This window comes from Spodoptera frugiperda, chromosome 26 (assembly GCF_023101765.2).
Source record: "Spodoptera frugiperda isolate SF20-4 chromosome 26, AGI-APGP_CSIRO_Sfru_2.0, whole genome shotgun sequence".
NCBI classification, from domain to species: Eukaryota; Metazoa; Arthropoda; class Insecta; order Lepidoptera; family Noctuidae; genus Spodoptera; species Spodoptera frugiperda.
The window spans coordinates 12,216,108-12,240,702 of NC_064237.1; the positions used below are offsets into that span (position 1 = coordinate 12,216,108).

At 33.6% G+C, this 24,595-nt stretch overlaps 1 protein-coding gene across 2 annotated transcripts in view; it reads left to right on the top strand.

Annotated features, from left to right (window-relative positions):
- LOC118264490 (guanylate cyclase 32E) overlaps positions 1-24,595 on the top strand; it is a 133,200-nt gene that overhangs the window by 15,955 nt on the left and 92,650 nt on the right. For both annotated transcript variants that reach the window (XM_050704863.1, XM_035577011.2), the window contains exon 2: positions 10,110-10,597. In XM_050704863.1, the coding sequence (XP_050560820.1) occupies positions 10,154-10,597 (444 nt within the window). In that variant the 5' untranslated portion in view covers positions 10,110-10,153. The remainder of the gene's footprint in view (positions 1-10,109; positions 10,598-24,595) is intronic.

Sequence of the window (24,595 nt, forward strand, 5' to 3'; positions counted from 1 at the left end):
GACTTAGCGACTTTTACGTAGTAAATACTTATGTGTTAACGTATTAATTAGTTTATTAATGGTACGTTGACTATTCTTTTTGTAAGTAAGTACATTTCTTTATAAAAATATTGTAATATGCATCAGATGATTGATCATGCACTACGACCTCCCGTACTACACTACGCTAACATAAGTTAGACGTGTATAAGATGTAATATTTTTTTGATGAATTACGTTTATATACGGCTAACTTGCGCTAAATCAAAAAATAGAAATAATTAAGGAAATATAAATATGAGATATTACAATGAATAAATTAAATATTAAGCATACCAAATTTCAAAAAAGTATCTTAATTAATGTAAAAGTTATCACGTTTTTCCCTTTAAACGCCTCTACTGTAAAGTACGCTTTTTGAGTTAGCGTAGTATAAATTGCTGGTGTCGAAATATACATCTGTAACACCTATCCTGGGACATATCACACTTTAATGGCATCGTTCCAACCCAGCAATAAACTTGTCATTAGAATTTGAACATTAAATCTTATGTCGTATGATATATTTTATAATGTCAATACAAAAAAGTTGTAAATGCGCGGTCAGCGCACTGAAGATAGTAAACTTTTCAGTTCTCTGTTGCTCGAGTAGTTGCAAGTGCGGAAGGGGTCTCGAGTTCGATATCCGGGTCCGGCAAAGTATTGCTGGACTTTTTTGATTTTTCGAAAATTTCTCAGTAGTAACACGGAGTCTAGAATAATTATGTTCAGTATGTTGCAATAGGCTCACTTCCACACACAATCACATGGGACTTTTAACATAAATAGTAAAAAATGAGTGTACATTGTGTACTGTCGCTTCGGGGATAAAAGGCGTGACGACATGAGTAGATAAAGCTGGTTGGATTTACGAGACAAAACCTAGTAACATGACGTCACTCCTTGCCGCTAGTACTAAGATATTGATGAAGCAACTAATTGGTATTGATAGTAATTCGTTTTGTTTACACGTTCACACTCCTTTTCATGACGGCACGAGTTCCTAATTATAGGGGTTGCCTAAAATAGAAGGATAGAATTATTTCCGGCATTTTAATAGGAGTAAGTATTTTGATTGAGTGTTTTGCAATATGTAGGCTGTATCATATTTATTGTGTTCTTTTGAAAAACATCGTCCTACATGTGAAAGGGTGTTTTGTTGTAGGTTGTGTTTACACCACACATAAAGGATTGATCGTGAGTGTGTAAATATTGTGTACACAAATTATACAAGACAATTAGAAATTTTAAAAGCGTAACAATATGTCTAACGCCTCCAATCAAAAGATATGATAATTATTATGTACATTTCTGCTTCTGTGGAATAAAACAGTGGGACCTAAGTCGGCTTTTAATAAGCAATTTCATCAAAATGCGTTCAATAGTTTTAGCGTGTTTGACCGATAAACATCCAAATAAACAAAGTTTGAAGTTGAATACACTTTAGTATTGATCAACAATTCGTTTATCAGAAGAAAGAAAATAACCAATAAGTTACTATAGAAGCTAGACTATTGAGAACCAATACATTTCCTTATTCGAAAGATCCATATTTATTATATGATCACATGTCAGACTACCATCTCATAGTCCTTTATATTTTAGTATCTGACCAGACAATATGACAGAAACTGGATATATTTTGATACGAGTACTTTTTTTATTGCTAGTAGAACTATGTCATATAAAGGGTCTCTTCATTTTCCGTGAAATTGTACTTGGGCCGAAGATAGGCAATTTTATGAGTTTGAGCGTAAGTTTGAGGCAGTTTCTTATAGCTTTGGTCATGTCCTTGAGTCTGTGAATCAAATCTGGTGTGACGTCACTTTGCTTTTTTGCTGAATGTGTTACTCAATACTCAATACTTTATCGCATTCCACAATGTAGGCTTAGGTAAAGAAATGTAACAATCATCGATCCGGAGTTGCGGACAACCTAGTGGGTTTACTGTGGCTCCGGTTCGAAAAGCAGGAGACGGAACGGGGTGGTTTTTAGTCAGTAAGAGTCTTACACTCCCTCTCACCTCACCGAAGGCGGGAGAAGTCATTGGATGATTTGCCCCCCTCAAAAAAACGACTAGTAATGACTATGAGTGTACATTGGCTTGGAGTAGTTCTTTTAATAAATAAGGTGCTTTACAAATGTGTGAATTCCGTGACTTTTAACATTTTATACTCATATTCTATGTACAAATAAATTAAAATACATTTGGTTAGCCTCAGTGGGAATGCCCAAAATACTTCTGTTATTAAGTTTGTTAATAGTTATTATTATATTCGTAGAACTACCAAATTATGTTCTGACGGTCTTTTCATTTCATTAACGGCACTCCTAGTGTTATTGCTGTTTACATTTAGTAGTTTAGTGTTGTTGAAATATGACCTACATAATAGTTTATTATTAAATAAAGTAAATAACATATTAACTTTAGTAAGCTATTATTTTTGTCTCGCAACATTGTCTGCTCTATCTGTCTGTATTTCAATTAAGTTTTATCAAAATTGGTTTATTTGTATAGGGGTTTACCAAACACATATAGAATTATATTGAAGAGGGGCTAAATTAAAAGTACCCTTAACCGACGAACATGCATAAAAGGACTGTTGATGAAGCGAAAGAGGTAATATAGCAATTGGCGTTCCGTTGTCTCTACTTACCTCCATGGGAGACAGGCATGAGGTTATGTATGTATACAGTTATAATGGTAATAGCTGTAAAATTATCAAAAGTTGGTGTACATTGTACAGTGGACGTTTACGTGCCATAATGTTTACCTCTGCCTACCCCTTAGGGGATAAAAGGAGTGACGATACAGTATTTGTTTCCCGACTTATTTTTGGTAAAACATACCTCTTAATCCTTAGTACTCGTATCTAATATCAGCGTTATCCATCGACGCTCTCAATAGGTATATTATTCAAACACGTCTCATTAATTCAAGACGCAATTCGTGCAAGATTTACAACCTCTTAATATTCAGTTTCTTGCATAACCAAACATCTAATAACAGTTGCTTGCGTCATAGAAAAATGGAAGAATATTGAAGACGGATTGAATCGGATTATTCAATCTTCCTTATTGACAATTTTGTTACATTGTTTTGTTTGTGTTTGAAGTGTAAATATTATGAACTTTCGAGTTACAAAAACAATTGTAACCGACTTGGAATGTTGTTTGTTCGTGAACTTCGTCTGTTATGAAACGATTGTAATTATTTTTGTGTAAATGTCGATTATAAAGTCTTATAATAAGGTTGATAAATGTAATAATGGAATTTTCGAAGTAATTGTCCTCTGTAATTTTTTTAAACTGATTAATAACGATGTTATTGAAGAGTATTATATGTTTTATGTTTGAAATCGTTTATGGCATGTTAGATTTACCTGGGATTGATTATAGCATTTTAAAGAAAATATTTCTATAAAAATTATATAAGATTGGAATTTGTTTCAATCAAACACAAAAGGGGAATAAAATTACGTTTTCTTTTCCTTGATGTTTTGAGGGCTTTGTATTCTTAAAACGATTGGATCTTTTACTTTTGTAAACAAATATAATTTAAGGCTTTCTTATATAGGCTTGTAAATGAAATTTTTAAGCCGTATTTATTTATTGAAAAGTACACGCCCTTAAACCAAAGTTAGTAGTTAGGTAGAAAGTTAGAGAACCACAGATCTATTGAGCCTTACAAGGATCATTTTGTCTCATAGATAAGCCGATTAAAGAGCATTGTGTTTCGTTGTGTGAGTGAGGTTATCGGAGGCCGAATAATCCCCCATGCCAATCTTCCCAACCCCCGATGCTCGACAACCCTTAAATTCCTAACCCCCAAAAGGCCGGCTCCTGGTGTTTCGGGTGCCCATGGGTGGCGACGATTGCTTACTATCAGGTGATCCGTCTGCTCGTTTACCAGCTTATACCATAAAACAAACTTATTAAAAAAGTTCATCGTACCCTAGTTTAATTATGTTTTTATTCAGGTGTAGAGTCTTGTATGCTAATTTATCATCTTACTTCTAACTAATATTATAAGTTTTAGAGTTTGTGTGTTTATGTGTATATTTATTACTCAATCATGTCAAAACGGCTGAAGGGATGAAATTTGTGACAGAGGTCTGGAATAAAACATAGGCTACTTTTGCTACCATGGGAACACGGGCAAAGTCGTGGGTAGAAACTAGTGGCAATATAAAAGTTATATTTGACCGTTCACTAAGTAAACAAGTAAGTAATCAACCCCGTCTATAAACTATGGAATAGGGGTCGAAAACGATTATAAATAAACATAAAACTAAATACAAATTAAACGTTTCATTGGTTCTTAAAAGGGGTTATGGTACGAGTACCACGAATTATTACATTGTAGGTCAAATGTTTTGAGTCGTATTAATTAAGAGATATTTAGACTCCACACACTTAGAATATTTTATTTTACATAAGTAGCTTCTCCTTATACGTAATAATAAACTCAAAAAAAAAAGAATTAGCAAAACCTGTTCTCGAGATTTGCGCTTAGCAACACATTTAGCGATTGATTTTTATATTATATATTGATTGATAATATATTTCTTTAACATTATATAGTAATCTATCCTATGGTTGAGATGAGAGAGATTTTTATCATTGTAATTGGGGTTACTCTATTTTTACTGGAATTCTTGGGTTTATGACTACTACTATAAGCTTCTGCCAGCGGCTTCACCCGCATTTCCGTGGGATAAAAAGTATCCTACCACCCAAGTCGGCTGATTAGTTTCAGCGTGATTGACAAACAAACATCCAAACAAACAAACTTTCACATTTATAATATTAAAGTGTGATTGAAAATGTATAAATTTTGACTAAAGCATAGATACAACACAAGGGTTATTTCTCAACAAACACGCAACTTTTTAATTTACAATATAATAACATTTCAATTGAGTTTTTTTGAGAAAAATATTCATCTTACTAAGAAATGTTTTAAAAACAGACTCGAACTGGCCTACAGATAAATAAAATGGCTGTTTCTTAGAACAAATCATATTATCTTTTCATTAAACCTGTTTATTAGTTTTTCGAAATGTAATTTAGATGTTGTTGTGTTATCTTCTAATTTTTATATTACATAGTTAATCAGTTTACGTCACTAAGTAAAACAAATATTACGGCTTTGTTGGTCAAGGTTTCGAGATTTTCATTATCAAAATTCTAATCCTACAGCGCAGAGTTTGCAATAGAATCTGATGTTTAGAATAATGGAAACTCTATGTTGTAATACGCAGACTTACCTGATCCCATCAGAGATTAGCAGTCGCTTTGTTAATTTTTGTAAGACAGCTAAAGGAAATTAAACTTAACGTGGCGTGAATACGTGCCGCATCTGCGCACGCTGCTCATGACGAAGAGTCCCTCTGTGACTCTAAACTAGTAGAGCTTTTCTCCATTAATATACGTGAGTAAACCGTGATTTTTTAGTTAATTTAGTATGTCTCACGATAGTTATTATGAAAATATAGGGACTTTAACCTTTATAACTCATTTTGGTGGCAATGAACGTTACATTACTTTCAATAGCACTATAAGTAGTTGTAAATCACTTAATTAATTATCTTTTGGAATTGAACCTGTGATACGTCACACAGCAGCCACTCATCCAGTCACAGCGAACAGTAATTCTGCCAAATTATCTCCCCTAGCATGAATACAATAGTACATCTCTCCTTCAATATTACTACTTCGCCATCAAATCTCAATGAATGGGATTCCGAACTTAGATTACTTGGCTTCATACTGTGTTTACAGTCTATGTAAACATCTTGTAATAATACCGATCTCAGACTCCGGCGAGTTTGAGATTCAATCGTTTGACCTAGATAAATTATTTGGAATGAATCTTCTTCACAATGTTTAAAATCGTATAAATCATTTAAATGTTTGAAATATACTTTAGTTGATCGAAGGATGAAAATAAATTCTCCCTCAATGTATTTTTCTTAGGTCTAGACTTTAATGGAACGGAGTGGGTGTCGTTACGTGGACTTTGTACCGGATAGCGGTACTCTCTGGTAAACTTGAACTGTTTAATAAACTGACTCGTCTTTAAATCGCCGAGCGTGAAGATTTTGACTATTGCTAAACCTGAACTGTTTAAGATGAGACTTCTGACTCGTCTTTAAATCGCCAAGCGTGGAGATTTTTACTATTTCTCTTACTTAGAGGCTCATTGTCTAACAGTAGCCGGGATAATGATCATTGTTTATAATGTAATTATTTATTTATTTACTTTCGCATTCGAAACATACCAATGGCAAGTACCAATGTGATTGTTCCGAGTTTACATCTACTTTCTAAGATCGTGAGTTTCTTGCTCGTTGTTCGCCATTCGAAGTTATAATAATTTGAAACGAGCACCTAGCTTCACTGACGGACAGACTGACTGACTATTTATTTATTAACGTTTTAAAAGTACCTGATAATGGTTTAGTTGAAATAAATGCTTTTGACTTTGACTTTGAAACCTTTCCTATTTAGAGAAAGCTCATAGTCATAGTCTCGACTCATGATTTGAACAATGAGGAATTTTCTTCTTAAGTATCATTATATGCAATTAAAAAACTTTCTTTGACTCAGTGACGCACTTTGACCTTTGCAAATTAATAAAAAATGAATTAAATGCTTTAGCCTTTGACTTTAACTTTAACAGAGTAGTCGTGGTCGTCGTGAAGTGGTTGCTTTACCAACCTACTTCAAACAAGCGTTCTGCACCCTTAGTACGAGTTTGATTTACGTTCAAAATAATCAAAACTAGAACACGTTGAGCTCTTTAATTGGCCGGCTCGCATAAACTAACCAATCAGATCGTCGATCGCGTTCTAGTTTCGATTACTATGAACGTAAAGCAAACTCGTACTAAGGGTACTCTTATCAGTTGATATTAGTCCTATCATTATGTCAAGTATAGTATAGTATATATGTGTACATATGTGTACATATGTGTGATATTATATTATATACTCTAACAAGTTCCTCCTCTATAATTTACTAACAGACAATAATTCGGGTGACGTCTTCAGAACAATTGTCTCATAATTCAGACTTCAGTAAACACAATATGGAAATTAATTAATTTCATGAGTACTTTCGTGTGTCGTCTTTCAGGCTTTCGATGACGAACTACGGTTACGTTTCAACAAGTTTTAAGTTTCGCTATAGTTTAATTTGTTACTGACGTATTCAACTGTGGTTTGAAACTACTTATTGTCTCGTTAATTTAGTGATGAAATTTGCTCGTTATAAAATAAGCATTGCTATGTCTGTGGTTGGTTACGACAAAAATTGATAATGGAAGAAAAAATATTACCTAACGTGAGTCAGAAGTGCTTTTACACTGTCGCAGAATATTTAGAATAGAAAAATGGTAAATAAGATACTAGTTATGCAGATAATCATAGCCACAATATTAATACTTATATATAGTTAAATAACATAATAACACAAGTACATACACCTTAAACAACAAAACAAATTACTAAAATGACAATAACATAATACTTATATAAAATGATAAAATACAATACTTATTTACTACTAATAAAATAAATACTAATGTGTAAATTGCAAGGACTAATAGAAGTAAATAATTAGTCTAACAATATATTGATATTAATTAAAGAAGGAAAATATTATTAATTGATGTATACTGATATTACAATAATAAAAAAGATATTAATATATAAAATGGTGATAACATATTGATAGATATTAATTACAATAATAATAATATTTGTTAGTTTTTTGTTATAGTGTCACATTATTGTTAAGATATAATAAGTACTAAGTGACTGGATACTAAATGTGTCGAAATGTATGTTGCCGTACCCTAACCGGGTTTCATGTTGAGACAAATGCTTCTAATTATGTATCATCTAAATGTACACATGAATGCAATAAATGATTTGAGTTTGAGTTTGAGTTTGAGTCATTACATAGGACTTATAATACAACTTACACTTTTCGGGATTAAAAGCATTAAGCACAAAAATGCTTAGGGCGTGTAATTGATTATTTCGTAAAATTTCACAAAAATATTCTATGACTTTTCTTAAGTTCCACTCTATATACAAATTATATTTATTCTATATGGTATATAGGTCTTTGGCCAAGAAAAGGTTGAGAACCTCTGATCTATACAAACGGCGCTTAACCCTGATCTATATATACAGGAGGTATATAAATATCCTTAGCTCTGAGAATTGTGACATCAATCGATAAGACACAAACAAAAACAAAGTCAACGATAAGACGTTTTTGTGTCCTCAATCCGTTCGATTGTCCAAAAGACAACTGCTGACGACGATACCTTAGTTATCAAGGGATTTCATTTCTGTACAAGTTATTAAAGAGGATTTTTGTCTAACATTTGGGCCCTTTGAAGATAAATAGGTTGATATTATACTTGAAATACACACAGACGTCAGATTAAATCTAGTGTGCCTTGATTCAGGGCAAGAGAGATCTAACTATATAAATATTTCGTGAAACCTTTCGAACGTGACTAGTTTTTAAAGTATTTTTTTTCAATAAGCCCTAGTGTCCTTCAAAATAAATTGTTCAACTCTTGAAATCAATCAAAATGTACACCACTTTTTTCCAAACTCCAACTCTACTGCAGCTATTTTGGGTTGCTACGAAATTTGCTACGGCGTAGCACTGTGCTACGAGTTTGACTACGCGGTTGTGTCAAACTAAAATTACGTTTTGAAGGTTACAGTTCAGTTCAGTTTTATTAAAGTTTCAATGTTAAAGGTTAAAAAACAAATCAATGCACTATCAAAATAAAAACATGACATTGAATTCTCCTCTATTTATTTCCAATTGCAATTGTAATCCTGGAGTTTCTTGGCACTTCTGATGTTTTCTTTTTGTGCCAACAAGGTCTAGGGCACGTTCCTAAAGGAAAATACTCGTTGGAAAAGTACCGGGGCCTGAATAAATAAACCGAGAGCAATCTATCTTCAGAACTGCGTAAAATGTATAAAAATGTCGCGACACTAAAAACTTCGTATTTCATCACTTTAATATGAAATTGAGATTTCTGTCTATGCTTATGTCTATTTGGTAACAAAATGTATCTTGTAGACAAAATAAAATTAGAAATATAAATATAAAACAACATAATTGTATTAGACCTTTTTGCCAGTTATATTTTTAATAAAAGTTTACTACTCGTATTTCGCAATTCCTAAGAATTCGTAGACTACAGTCGAGTAATATATATTTTAAAGATTTTATTTAGTCAAGGTTTACTTTATAAATATCTCATGAATAATATTACTTTTAAAAATCTGCCCAGAAGTTCGTATACAATAATTCTTGAGTGGAAATCGATAACGTAATTTGAACCTTCAGCCTGTTAAGATTAAACTATAAATAGCTTGTCTTGTCTAATTAAATCACAATTTTTATCGAATCTTATCACTATAAAAGCTTTTCTAATTACATAATTTGACGAAATTAACTGTACAGAGTGATTCTAATTAGTAGTTAATACATTAAAATTGGATCGTTCATTATTTCTATATTATGTCTATTGAGATATTTTATTCCGAGATAAAATAACACAATTTGGAGCATGAATGAATTAAAAGCAGGCTTTGTTTTACATTAGAATAACGTAACATTACGTTTGTTATCATAAGAGGCGTAGAAGGCTAAACTCCTTCAGTTCCCCTTGATAGACGCTCGCAATTTTAATGCCATTACTTAACTGAAAATGTGACAAAAACAATTATAGCTAACAAAAAATATATAATATATCACGGCGTGAATTCAGTTTTGATTATGAATTAGAATCAATGCACAATTTTGTGCCATCGGCAGTCGTACCATGTTCATGACACTCGTATCGAAACCAACGGGCTTAACAATGCCCCTTTCAGCAACATAACCGAACTATTGACTCAAGGGTATTATGTTATTGTCATCATTACTTATAATAACTGCAGATGATATCCAATATTATGGAAATGTATCGTTCTCAGGATTAATAACCATCCTCCACATATATTTTAATAAGTATAAATATACTTAAAAATGCTTTTTGTTCACAGAAACAACACCAATAATGGACATGACGTAAAGAGAGCCAATAAAAATGGCGCAGCTCATAAACTTCATCATTCTCATACTTATAAGAACCAGACTATCAATGGCAGAAGACATCAACAACACAGACTTGGGAGACTACATAGAAAATAACAAAACTGATATTTACGACGTATACAATGTAACAAATGAAGAAATAACTAGAACGAATGGTCATAGCAAATGCAAAGCGAAGAACAATAGTACTGCAGACATAGATCACTCGCAGACGAACATAATAAATTCGATATACTTGAATAATATGGATTCTAATTTAACGTCGAATTTGATTAACGAAGAGTTCTCAGTCGATGGTATGGAGATCGATGGGGTGAATTTGTTTGATATTGTGAACAGTAACTGCGGTGGCGCGAAGGTGTGTCCCAGCTTTAACTGGAACTGGCCCCATGATAAAACTATTACGGTGGGATTTCTTGGAGCTTATGCTAGCAAGGTAAGTAATGTAGTAGTAAAGTAGTATTTTTTAAATTGAGCAGTTTTTAATGATGACGTCACGCTTTTTCATCGCTGGAGGGGTAGGTCTCTACCTACCACACATTACGCCACTGTATAATGTATAATTCCCAAGTAATAGCCTATTGCCACATACTGGGCACAATTCTAGACTCCGTGATACTAATGAGAAAGGGTTCTGAATGACATTTAAAGATTTTTTTTATGGCACAAATCGGTAAGCGAGCAGACGCACAATTTACGATTTAACTGTGCAATTGTGATTATACAGCTAAATTGTAAGGTGTAAGACGTATCAACGGATTATCTTATGGTAAGCAATCGGCGCCGTCCGGCTGGCCGGCCCATTTATACCCAAGCATGGCTCTCCCACACTTGAAATTTAATACTTTATTTTATTTAGTGTTACACTTATTTCGGTTAAGTTTTAAAACTTGGAATACCTACAAACGCCGTCACATCATTTTATATTTCTTAAAGATTTAGTGCCAAGATGTTATGAACTAACTTACTCCTAGTTTAATAGGTTTCTAGGGTGTTAGTGCAATCAATCCTAGTTGTGAACAATTACGCAATAATTTACTAACTACCTATGGCATGCCTAGAGGCAAGTCAAGAAGTTTTGGAAAGATGATGTATGATTTGTAGCTTTTGTAAGTAAGTGAGCGTGGGTAGACCACATTTTATATACAACCATCTGTTCATTCATCGCGAACATTACTGAATACAACTAACACTGGAAGTCATTAGACCTAAACTAACAGAATTAGTCTAAATTAAGCTTAATTATTAAAAGGGCAAAGTTTAAATTTAAATGAAAATATTTTGTTTAAATATTTATTCTTGGTGAAGCGAAGTTTGTCGGCTGAATTAAGTTGAAAGAAATTTCCTTTGTTTAATATTTATACTTTGTTATACCAGTTCTATAGGGTGTCCCAAAATTAACGCAAGATTTGAATTAAATAGAAAACGCCGTTTTTAGTCTTTTGATAGTTATATTTTTATTGACTCGTAAAGTACATAGAATAGGGTTATGTATGGAATAACACATCGGACAAATGGCGTCACGGTTTTGCATGCACATGCGCACTCTTTTGTTGAAATTTCCATGACCATTCTGCATAAATGTGGCTGAATTTCGTTGATGCAGCGTTGAATCTCCTCCTTTAATGCACGGGTGGTAGTGGGCTTGTTGACATAGACTTGTGATTTCAAATAACCCCATAAAAAGAAGTCTAATGGTGTTAAATCACTCGATCTAGGAGGCCAATTTTGATCACCGAAACGAGAGAGTACACGACCTGGAAATGTCTTTGAAATATTCTTTAATAATGAAGACACGTTGATCTATCGTGTAACGCTCCATTTTTAATAACCCTATACTGTTAGCTGTCAAATTGCTGTTTTTTCAGGGTTGCCAACACTTCACTGCACAAATGGCGGCAAATTCAAATCTTGCGTTAATTTTGGGACACCCATTAGAATGGCTACCAAATAGATTTCGTGGTCTTAGATTTTTCGGTTACGTGTGTATGTGTGTGTGAACTCAAACATGTGACTGAAAATGAGACGTGACTTTTCGAGAAATTAGAGACGTGAGAAACGTGCGTAAAAAAAAGTAATAAGATAGTTACTAAGGGTTAAAATTAAGAAAATAGTTTTTTTAAAAAATCTGAAAATGACAGCTAATTGTCATTGACTTTGACATTTAATGACAGTAGAATTTAATAAATGAGGTCAAAATGTTAGTTAAAGGTCCCCAGTATATAAAAATGTTTTTATTTATTTTTGTTTATCGTCCATCAGTTAAGTTTATTTTCGTGTTGTGGCTGGGTTTAATGGCAATGTATCATTGTAAAAATATCATGGCGTCTCGTTTCTTGTTTCACTTTTTATTTTGACCACCATTATTTTTATTAGCTCGTTAACTTTGGAAAGTGGAGTGACCGAGGATTTTGTAGTAGATGTGGTATTTTGTTATAGTACTTTAGTAGTTAGTAGTTTAGTTATCATAGCATTGTAGTAGTTAGATTTTCAAGTAGTTTTGCAGAAAACATTAAATTGGTTTCAAGTCAGACGTTCGATTTAAACAGTTATTTCGATTATTGTAGGTTGTAGGCTTTTATTTAGAAAATATTGCTTTGCTTTATACTTCTCGGTGTATGTGAGTTTACAGAAAACACAATCTCGCTCCTTAAACAGTCAAAGGATTTAATTTGATTCCATGGGCAACGTTAATTGCTTACAATCTGGTAATCTATCCCATTAATGGGAAACAGGATTATTATTATCATTACATATTTGTCCTTAGAGGTTCGAAGAGGACATATACGAAAATACAGTACATACATATTTCAATGTATCTACTAAATATTTTATATGCTAACAATATGTCCTACTAATATTATAAACGCGAAAGTTTGTGTAATTGTATGTATGTTTGTTGCTTTCTCACATCAAAACGGCTGAAAGGATCAAGATGAAATTTGGAACATAGGTATAGATAATCGAAATTAGCTATAGCAGCATATATAGATTAGTACGCTGTGCTGCTATAGCTTTTTATCACACGAGACCGCGAGTGAAGCCGCTGGCAGAAGCAGAATTAAGCATACTAAAACAAAAACAAAAAAACTTCATTCAAACAAGATCTCCGTTTCCCTAAGGACCTGAACAGTTCGGAGAACTCAACGGAATTTTTACTCGCCTTTTGAAGCCAAAACAAAGGCTGAAAGTTCAGTTGAACAATTTTGAAAGTCATTCAATTTCCCCAAAGTAATCATGTATAATACTTACGCAGTTGAAGTAATTTTAAAGGAATTTGAGGACTTTTTAGTTAAAAAAATATAAATATCTATTATAAATGTTACTTATAATATTTTATTTATTTGTAAATTTTGTCGATGTTAATTTTTATATTTTATTTTCTTGAATACGTAATACGTATATGTAAGATTGATTCCCAGACTACTGAACAGTCTTTTTTAGATCACAAGACAGTTTAAAAATACAAGGTTTAGGTACTTTTATTCTTCATTTCTTGTGGTGACCCGGTGGCTTAAGACGCGCGCTTTTCATGCATGAGAGAGCGAGTTCGAAACCTGATTACCAATTTCCGAGTTATATGTTCTTTCTAAGACTATTACTATAGAGGTGAAGGAAAACATTGAGAGGAAACCTGGAGTCTGGAATTGTACCCAGTATATGGCAGTAGTCTCATGTATTACATGGGTCTTATAACACAGATGGTGAAAAGTGAGTGTACATTGTATGGTGGCACCTCTGCCTATCCCTTCGGGGGTAAAAGGTGTGACGTTGCATTGACTATTCAGAAACGGCCAAAGTTGCGTCAAAATTCGATCTATTATTTATACCTACCCGCAGATGAGCTGCCAGTCAGAGCAGCCTTCACTAAATCAATCACGCAGCTTGAAAGCCCATACAAAAGCTTTTGTGCAGAAGCCAGCAGGTCAACCTCCTCCTATCTCTAATTTCTTTACGCAATTTTCAACTTTATATATTTTCATGTAAAGTCGAAAATCCATTGAATGATTGAAAGGTTTAGGTTGAGGTGCTGGTGTCTATACTAATGTAGATGTTTCTTTCGTGGTCAGTTTTAAATGAAATCTCAAATTCATTGTTGTATGACCTTGTTTATGTATTCGTTGTAAGGGTAACTAAGTAATGGGTTTCGGGTTTAATTCCAGTAAGTTTTGGCAATATAATATATATATTTTCGAACCGTTTAGGGTTGAAAATTTAGAGACGTGAGCTCCAAGTGCACACCTCCTTTACAAAGATATTGTAAAAAGGAAACTTCACTATTGTAATCTTCAAACGCATCACTACCACCCATTAACTCCATGGCAGATAATTCTAGAACACTTTATATTTATCAAGCTACAAAAGCTTGTTCGTCATTTACGTTACGAGTACCATTTTTTTTTATTGTTACTCCACACTAGGTTTTTCTCCTGGGTCGTGGGTACATTTACAAACATACATGTTCACATACACATGATACCTAGACCCGAAACAACAAATTGTGGATCACACAATTGCTCCATGCGAGAATCAAATCCGCTACACGTTGCGTAACAGTTGGTTGCCCAACACCGCGTCCACCATGCAGTCAAATGTGAATATATGTAGAGAAACATACAGTGTAAAATGTATCACAAAAATCGAAGTTATTAAATAATATTTGTGTTGTCAGTTATTCATGAAAGTCTGTTAAAAATAATACAAACTTGATGAGCTTCCAAGATAAGTTCTCATGAATGTCTTTATTTACTTTGTGAGTATATACTGTATTCATTATGTAATCGTGGCTGAATGAATCGATATATTTTGATATCGGCGGTTAAAAGGAAATAGGGTATAAGCGACAAAAATTTCATTTTGAAGTCTGTTAAAAATAATACAAACTTGATGAGCTTCCAAGAAAGTCTGGTCTCATGAATGTCTTTATTTACTTTGTGAGTATATACTGTATTCATTATGTAATCGTGGCTGAATGAATCGATATATTTTGATATCGGCGGTTAAAAGGAAATAGGGTCCTAAGCGACAAAAATTTCATTTTGAAGTCAGTTAAAAATAATACAAACTTGATGAGCTTCCAAGAAAGTCTCATGAATGTCTTTATTTACTTTGTGAGTATATACTGTATTCATTATGTAATCGTGGCTGAATGAATCGATATGTTTTGATATCGGCGGTTAAAAGGAAATAGGGTATAAGCGACAAAAATTTCATTTTGAAGTCTGTTAAAAATTACAAAATGCTTCCAAGAAAGTCTCATGAAGTCTTTATTTACTTTGTGAGTATATACTGTATTCATTATGTAATCGTGGCTGAATGAATCGATATATTTTGATATCGGCGGTTAAAAGGAAATAGGGTATAAGCGACAAAAATTTCATTTTGAAGTCTGTTAAAAATAATACAAACTTGATGAGCTTCCAAGAAAGTCTGGTCTCATGAATGTCTTTATTTACTTTGTGAGTATATACTGTATTCATTATGTAATCGTGGCTGAATGAATCGATATATTTTGATATCGGCGGTTAAAAGGAAATAGGGTATAAGCGACAAAAAATTAAATGTTCAGGAGAGCCGTTTAAACTCGTCGGTCGTCGAAAGAATACTAGGAAAATGTATTTTTTTGCTAGGGTATAAACGCCAAAAATGTCATCGTAGAGCCATGAGAGTAAGCGCTAAATTTTACGTAGGGTAGCATTATAAACTTATTTTTGACCAAAATGTCGCTTAGACCCTATTTCCTTTTAACCGTTGATATAAATAATCGAAGGATCGCGTTTGATAGCCTCTGTTCAAGTAGGTAAGTAGAGGTAATCTCTACCTTATTGGTTGCCTAGAGACGCGGTATTTTGAGTTCAATATTCGAAAGTATGTATTTCTATTTTTAGTTGGAATTAACTGTTGCTCGCGATTTCGTTTGCGTAGAATAATGATTTCTGATAGAATTTAGGTATTTATTTTACAAAAATATATATGTTTTAAAAATAACAGTAGCCTAAGTTATTCCTCAGTATCTACATCACCTGATATTAGAAATCGATCCAGCCATTTCAGAGATTAGCCGCAACAAACAGACAGACTAAAATTGTAAAATATGTGATTTGGATGTATGAATTGTATGTATATTCATAAATAATGCATACAATATTACAAACAGACACTCCAATTTATTTATTAATCTAGATATAAATAAAGGAAGATCAACCTAGGAAATAATTATATCCCTTGTAATAGTTAAAGCTAAGAAAATACATTTATTTTTAAACATAGAACATGTGCACTGGACTTACGAGTCTTTGCCAGAGATGGTAGTTATTATAAAATTACTGTAATACCATTAAACGAGCCACTTCGAAAATATAGCCAGCATATAAAATTAACTTCGCTTTTATGAGAATAACTTAATAATGTACGTATAACTTCAGTAACACACACTCCTTTTCAATTTTACGATATTTAAGCTTCGATAAATCAAAGGGGAAAAAATATACCCTTTTCAAAATCAATTTGGTCTGCATGACTGTCCATTTGTCACGACCCTTTTTTCAAGGACATGGTGAAAGTATCTCTCGTTGGGATTGGTTACTCAGAATTGTATTAAGTACCTTGAAGTACGATCTTATGTGATGACAGAGGTAAATATGTGTGGAAGAGCCATGCTTTGGCGCGAATCGGCCGGCACAACTGGAGTTATACCATGGCCTTATAGAAAACTGACGTGAAACAACGCTTGCGTTACGTTTCGTTGTGTGAGTGAGGTTACCGGAGGCCCAATTATCGCCCAATCTTCCCATTCCCCGATTCCCAACAACCCTTAAATTCCTAACCCCCGAAATCCCAAAAAATGTAACACCTCTGGTGTCTATGGCGGCAATTACTTACCATCAAGTAATCCGTATGATCGTTTACCGGCTTATACTATAAAAAAACTTTTATTGGTTCTGGCTTGTTAGTCGAGTCGATAATCAGACAGCTCTATCGAATCGAGAAACGTATTATTTAGTATTTTTGGTTAAGTTTACCATAAATTTAATACATGGACTCCTAAGGTATCTGGCGAAAAGTGAGTATTAATATTTACAATATGAGCACCTCTACCTGTCCCTAGGTCTGAAGTAATTTTAGTTTCTATTGTAGGCTCCTATAAATAACCAATGTTTCGTAACTAAAAATGTTATCGAACATAGGACATTCACCCTTCACTCTTGTGATAAATAAAGTAATTTGTTTTACTTAATTGCATAGCCCTAAGGTCCCCGGGCTTTACATAGTGTATGGGTCAGTTGGTGACGGCTTCTTTTAATTTGAAATCCTAAACCTAAATTACTATTTATTGACCTTTTTTATATATGGGGTAAGTAAGTTCGTGTTATTTGGTAGCATGTATTAATGACAAGGTAATATATTTTATACTTTGTATTTTTTTTTATTAAATTTTACTTCGTACTGATTTGGTAATCCTAATAGCATGATCCATTTACTATAATTGATAGTTGTGTTTGAGATTTTAAAAATGCCTAAATTCGTCATCGTTTCCGTGGCATTAAAAGATAAAAAGTGGCCTATGTGTTATTCCAGACCATAATCTAGGTAATAGGTAACAAACAGGTAAATCTGTTCCTTCACCCGTTTTGACGTGAAGGAGTAACAAATAAATAAACATACATACAAACTTTCGGATTTATAATATTAATAGAATAACCAGGAGTTAAGTACAATCAAACAATCCGTTAAAAAAATTTAAATAAAGGTCTGTAGGTACAAAATAACCTTTTAACATATTTTCGGCAATTTTTTTAAGTATTGACATTATTATAATACCAAAAATCCCTTTGTTCAAGTAAATGTAACCCTAATTCCAGGAAAGTACCGCTCACAGCTATTAACCCGAGTATTTACAAAAATAAAATAAATGTTTCCATTGAAATAATTTTATGGAGTAATCTGGTATCGACCTGGTTCATTACTGGTTCTGTTTGAGTTTCTAGTCATTTTAGCTGGTCTTGTGGTGGGATTATGAGCTTGGTGTATGTTTTATTTATATGCTAAGATCTTTATGAAGTAATTTATTTGTATGCTTATCAAATTTTAGGTAGTTACCAGTCTAAATAGCGACCTGCGGTGCGTGGTGTGGATATGATCGCTTCGAACTGCGCATCTTCTTCGCACAGCTACTTTGCGGTGGCACATATTCATAGCATATCTTACTCGCACTGATACACAGCTTATCATATCAAACGGTCACATAGTTTCACAGCTTAGCTATTACATCTTCGTAGCATAACCACTCTGACGTCCATGGATACTATAGTATCCAAAGTGACGAGTTCTGTTTAACTCCCTCTAGTTTAAAATACGGTCTTGTTTGGTGAGTTTTGACTGATTATCTATACAGCTGAATAAATTGTTCGACGAAAAATAAGACATGGCGTTGTAATATGCTTTGACAAACAAAATATAAATTTTTAAAGTTAGTTGACTCGTTTTTGAAGTGTTTTTGTGAGTTCCAACAATTATGTCGTAAATACTACAGTTTTGTTTAATTTATCTTGCAAGTGTTATACATCAAAATAAACTAGAAGATTTGTGCTTTACGATGATGTACAAATATCACAGTTTTAGCTGATAAATCTAGTCTAATTTTAACTTCAAACGATTGTTGTTTCGAAAAAAATGGCCGGTCTGGTGTTGGCCACTTTTAGTTTTGTTTATACATATTTTACATACTTTGCATTACAATAGTATATAAAATATCGAAATACATTTCGTAATAAGCAAAATAATACATTTTTCAAAGAGAAATATACTAAATTCATTGAAGATTCCATAATAATGTCAATGTGTTCCTCAGGTTTTTTGATGTGTAAAATTACGAGTAGTGTTTTCTTTCGATTTAATTACAATACTTAGAGTTAACCGAATATAATCATATATACATCAAAAGAAAGGGTAATGAGTCTAGTTTGTTGTAAAAATATTTTATTGATAAAATATGCAATAGTTGTGCCGTATATTCTAAAAAGGTAGAAATAATTCTGTGTTTCATGTTTAACCCGTTTTATTGTATTTTAAAGATTAACTAAAGATTTTAAAATATCGTTAAGATTGATCAGTATTCTTCAATCTTTTTTTTGGTATTCTTTTCTTTATTCTAGGCATTACGGTTCAGTAGCTATATAGGTTTTTTGTTACGACGAACTTGCGAGTCGCGCGCGGTTCGGATGCCGTGCGCGGCTGGACGTTAGAGTGGATAACTACATCTCTGGTGAAAAAGCACCCTAAGATCGGTTATTGAAATTGGCAGTTGATAAATTTATCTCTCAATTATTTAAATTGAGATTTTTTTGACATTAGTTGTAAAATCGATCCAGAGATTTTGGATTATGATCGGTAATTCATTTTGGCTGCAAAATGACTAACATATTTTCCTTATAAGTATTGCTCCTTGATGAAAATCGGTCTAGTGCCATCATTATTAGATCTGTTTTTCCTATAAAATTATTAGGTAATATGAACAATAGGTCTAGACTAGTTGACTTGTCATCTATTCGACCGCTATTGTCTAGTTTCTAGATCAAAAGGATGAACAGTCAATGGCATATTGATGTCTTTCGCACTAATAATAATTGTTGCTATCGTAATATTCTAGTGATATTATATTCTAAGTCATACATGACATAACACAACGCCTATTATTTTCCTGTTTTGGTTAAAATCGTCATTTTGAACAGAGATGTAAAGAGTACCATGATTTCGGAGTCGTTGTATTTAAAGCGGGCAAAGCTGCAGTCCGAAAGCTATTTTTTTACTTTTTTTTAAAAAACGTTGCCCCACATTAGGCTTTTCTCCTGTGTCGTGGTTGCGTTTACAAACATACAATTTCACATGCACATGACACACAGACCCGAAACAACAATCTCTAGATCACATACAGAGTTGTTCCGGGAATCGAACCCGGGACACGTTACACGGCAGCCAGTTGCCCAGCCACCGCGCCGACCGTGCAGTCTAATTTTACTGTCTCATCAAATCATCCATAAGACGTCCAATGACTTCCAGATAGGCTGGTTGGAAGCGACCTGCATCCAGCGGCTCTCTGCGACACTAAACAGGTCATCGATAGTTTTACTATAACAATGAAAAATCGCCTCATACAAGACGTGACTCAACTCAAATTTTGTAGCAAGAAAACTCTCGGTATTTTCTTACCATTTTATTTTGCACGTAGCAACAAAATTTTAAAGCTGCAGCCATTTTTCTTATGCGTCGTTTTGTGTCTTGTTAAAAGAAATATAGTCTAAAGTTATATTGTGAGGCATAAATAATGCAGTGCAAAATGTATTTTTAGTACAGCAGTATTTCGTTGTTTTGGCCATAAATGTTATTTTCAATGTAACATGGTAATTATGTATCATACAGTTTCGTCACGCCTTTGACCATGAAGGGGTAGGCAGAGTAGCACATTACGGCTCGAAATGCCAGTGTACAATATACAACCACTTTTCACCATTTGTTTTATAAATCCCTTGTAATAGAGGTTGAGCCTTTCAGACCCCGTGCTATATCTGAGAAATTTTTAAAAACAGAAAAAAGCCCTGTAATACTTTGCCCGACTCAAAACCGAGACCCCTGACCCAGCATTATATTATTATGAGTACGTACTAGTATAACTAGCTGCTTCTCTAAGTAAACGTTTCATAGCAGTACGTACTAGAGTACAAAGGGTACATGAAGGTATTTCCCTCAACATAATGCGTGACATTTTACAGGGAGCGCGGGACATTACAAACCACGCCTTTCGCTCTCTATTTTCCATCAAGCACTTGCCACTTTCTGAACGCTTCTTAAAATATCATTGAGTAGGGCCACTTTTTGTATCACAATGCACAATCACATCTCACGTCACGTCTCCTCTTTGTACTTACATATGACCTAGATAGAAAAGATAAAATTTTCTTTAACATAGTTTCATATCTGATTTCAATTCCACACGTACGAACAAACAAACAAGAGAACAAATCTGTTCTGTGAGGTAAAAGCGTCAAAAATACAATACTTTGCTGAGTAAACTGTTTCATTTCTCTCCAATTTTCCAGGAATCCCGTTCAATCTAGTTTTATTAAAATCTTTTCTAGGTTTCTGGGTCGAACAAGATTTTCGTAAAAAAATATAACTCTCGTTTTTAGCAGTGATTAGTCAAAAAGACCCAATTCCTTCAAGCTCCTTAATCCTCAAATTTCTAACAATTAAATTGCTGACAACGTACTTTTAAAGTTGTAACACTGGTGTTGTGGGTGTACTTGATGGCACCGATTGCTTACCATCCAAACATCAGGTGATTCGTCTGCTCGTTTACCGACTTATACCATAAAAAATACAGCATGTGCTTGCAACATTTTCCTAAAGCCTACATTGAAAAAAAAAGAAAGTCTAGTATTTATTTCGAGACCTAAGTACGTAAATTAAACGAGGTCTTGTGTAAAGTGTTTGTGTTAAGTAACACTGAAGGCAGAACTTAGTTTAACGACACTGTAATCCCCAGTACTTCTACGAAACGCTTGATACAATTTATCTTTCTAAGAATAAAACGAAGTTTTTATTTAAACAACTGCCAGACAAGGGGTCTCTATTAGCCGAGAGCCTGGAAATGAGCCCAGTATATGGCAATAGGCTCAATTCCACGTCCGTGGGACTTATAACATAAATGGTGAAAGTGGGTGCCTACCCCTTCGGGGATTAAAGGCGTGTTGATATATATAGAATATTCGACTGAAATATAACTAAAACCTAAAATATAATTACACATTTTACCATCAAGGATATTCATTACTATACCTACCTACATATATTAAGTATCAGACCAAAGAGGTTGTCGATACATACAAATTTGATTTTCGACCAGACGATATTTTGATAAATAATTTGTCTAAGTATATGTATTTTATTTAATTTGATAACTTTTGTGATGTGTATAAGAAGCCAAACTTCAGAGCTCTTTATAAACGTCTTTTCTCTTCAGAATTTTCATGAAAAATGCCTGAATGGATGGAAAATACAGTGTTTGTCTTGCACGTGACTTTGAAAAGTTACTTTATTTTATTATTTACTATGGAATATTTTGTCTTGAGTTAGTGAGGAGCCATCCTTTGTAAACTTTGTTAATTGGACCTTTTAAGGAATGGAGACAACTAATTAAGTTTTATTAAAAATTAATAATAAAAGTACGTGTTTTAGAGTACCTTTAATTTTAAAAACATCGTAAAGAATATTTTTTTTATTGGTGACACTGTTTATATTTATTTCACTGATAATATTTATCATTTAACTTCAACTACTACATACAGCTTCTATACAAGTGATGAAATTTACTCAAATAGCTGATTGAAAACACAATACTTCTTTAACTACTTTAGCCGACTACAAATTGGATCCAAAGCCATGCTCAACACTGCTGAGTAGAACAGTCATATTCAACTGAAGACGCAATACATCTTTACCACGAGGAAATGTAAGGTCGACTAGAAAACTTTTGATTAAGGTAAAATAAACAAAAGTTACACAAGTAGAGTGGCCGGCAGAGACTGAGCATTCTGTAACTTTCCAAGAGGGTAAACAGAAGTACTCATTTACATCCACGTTTTAATAAAAGTTTGAAAGTCTTTCAACAAGTCTGTTTAAGGAAATTACAATGATATTGGACTTAATCCTCATTAGTATGAGTATTATTGTTTATTACGACATACATACATTTATAGGTATATTATAACTGATTTTTTAACTGACTTTATTAATTTGTTAATTTATTAATTTGTTGAAATTTTTCCCTCATGTTTATTTTTCTTCGATTAGGCGTTAATGCATATATTTCATGTCGAAATTGTTTTGGACTATGTATTATTTAATTTGTATGTAATTTTCGTATATAATTCTGTTTGTTTCCTAAATAAAATAAAAATTAAATATTTGACAGATATTTTGTTTTATTTTATTATATATTTTTGGTTTATAAACTCATTTATTGATTACTGCTTTTGACAGTACAGTTCGCTACTATCAGCACGCTTTGTATCGGTGGAAGATCGCGGTTCAAAAGGTTTAGGTTTATTAAAGAACACTACAATTCTTACTCCAAAGTCTCGAATCTAATCTCAATTTCAATAATTACTCAATGAGAAAATAATACAACTCCTATCGAAGCTGTTAAAATATCATTCAGAGTACGGAATATGAAGCCAAACTCAGTACCATTTAGTTCATTCAATATCCACGCGATACGGTTGCAATGGGCGCTAGTGTTGCAACACAAGAGAATGAAATTCCACAATATCAATGTCGATCGGAATTGGATTTAAGAGTATGCCTCCAGTACCCTTAATACGACTTTGCTTTACGTTGAACGAAAACAAAACGAGAGCGCGTTTGGCACTCTAATTGGCCAGCGCGAATGAACTAACCAATCAGAGTCCCGAACGCATTCTCGTTTCGATTACTTTAAACGTAAAACAAACTCGAACTAAGGTCTCTGTAAATGTAGTCACAGGAAACAGCCCCTGCCACGCGACTTAAAGAGTAAACGATTCCAGTGAATTCCTGCATTATTTATTCCGTTACAGCGAGAGTTCGCTCACCTCTCGCTTACAAATAGTTTCCGACTGCAAATAGACACAGTAACTTATGTAATTAAAATGGCAACGTTGTACATATTAAGTGAACCACTGCCGCTGTAGCGGTGACCCAATTAAACCTACTTTGTTGTGCTGAGATTGTTAGTTGTCTACAATCAAAGGGGGTTGTAGGAAAATAATCCTATTTTGCATCCTGGGGGACATGAAATGGTCTACATTTCTAATGTCTTTTTGGTTATGCATAGTAGGGATGATGACGGGGTATGAATATTAAAAATCTATTTAGTCCGTCAGTTAGGTAATGAAAAACAATAGATAGTATTAAAAGTATCTATAATTTGCAGATAGAATGAGTTTCAGATTGTATATTGAGACTGGCAAATAGTGCGCGCACGCCTCAAAGAGCCATTAGACCACCACAGATAGAGCTATGTAGGGTTGATGCGTGATCCGGAGTTGCGTACTACCAAACGGTTTTACCGGGGTCGCGGCTCGAAAAATAGGAGTAGGAACGGGGTGGTTTTTAGTCAGTAAGAGTCTGACACTCACTCACGCCCAAAGCGGGAGAAGGCATTGGGTGATTTTCCCACTAAAAAAAACTAGTAACTACGCAATAAAATGAAATCAAATTTAATTGTTTCGGAAGAACTTTGATAACGTGTTGTTTACTACAGTTTCCTATAAGGAGCAGGCGCGAACCAAAACAATCTGTTTACATAATGACGTAATGGCATTCTGGAAGTTTCTCATTGTTTTATAGGCTTAGCCAAATTGTGTGGGAACTGTGATTGTGTTCTATTATCGACGGA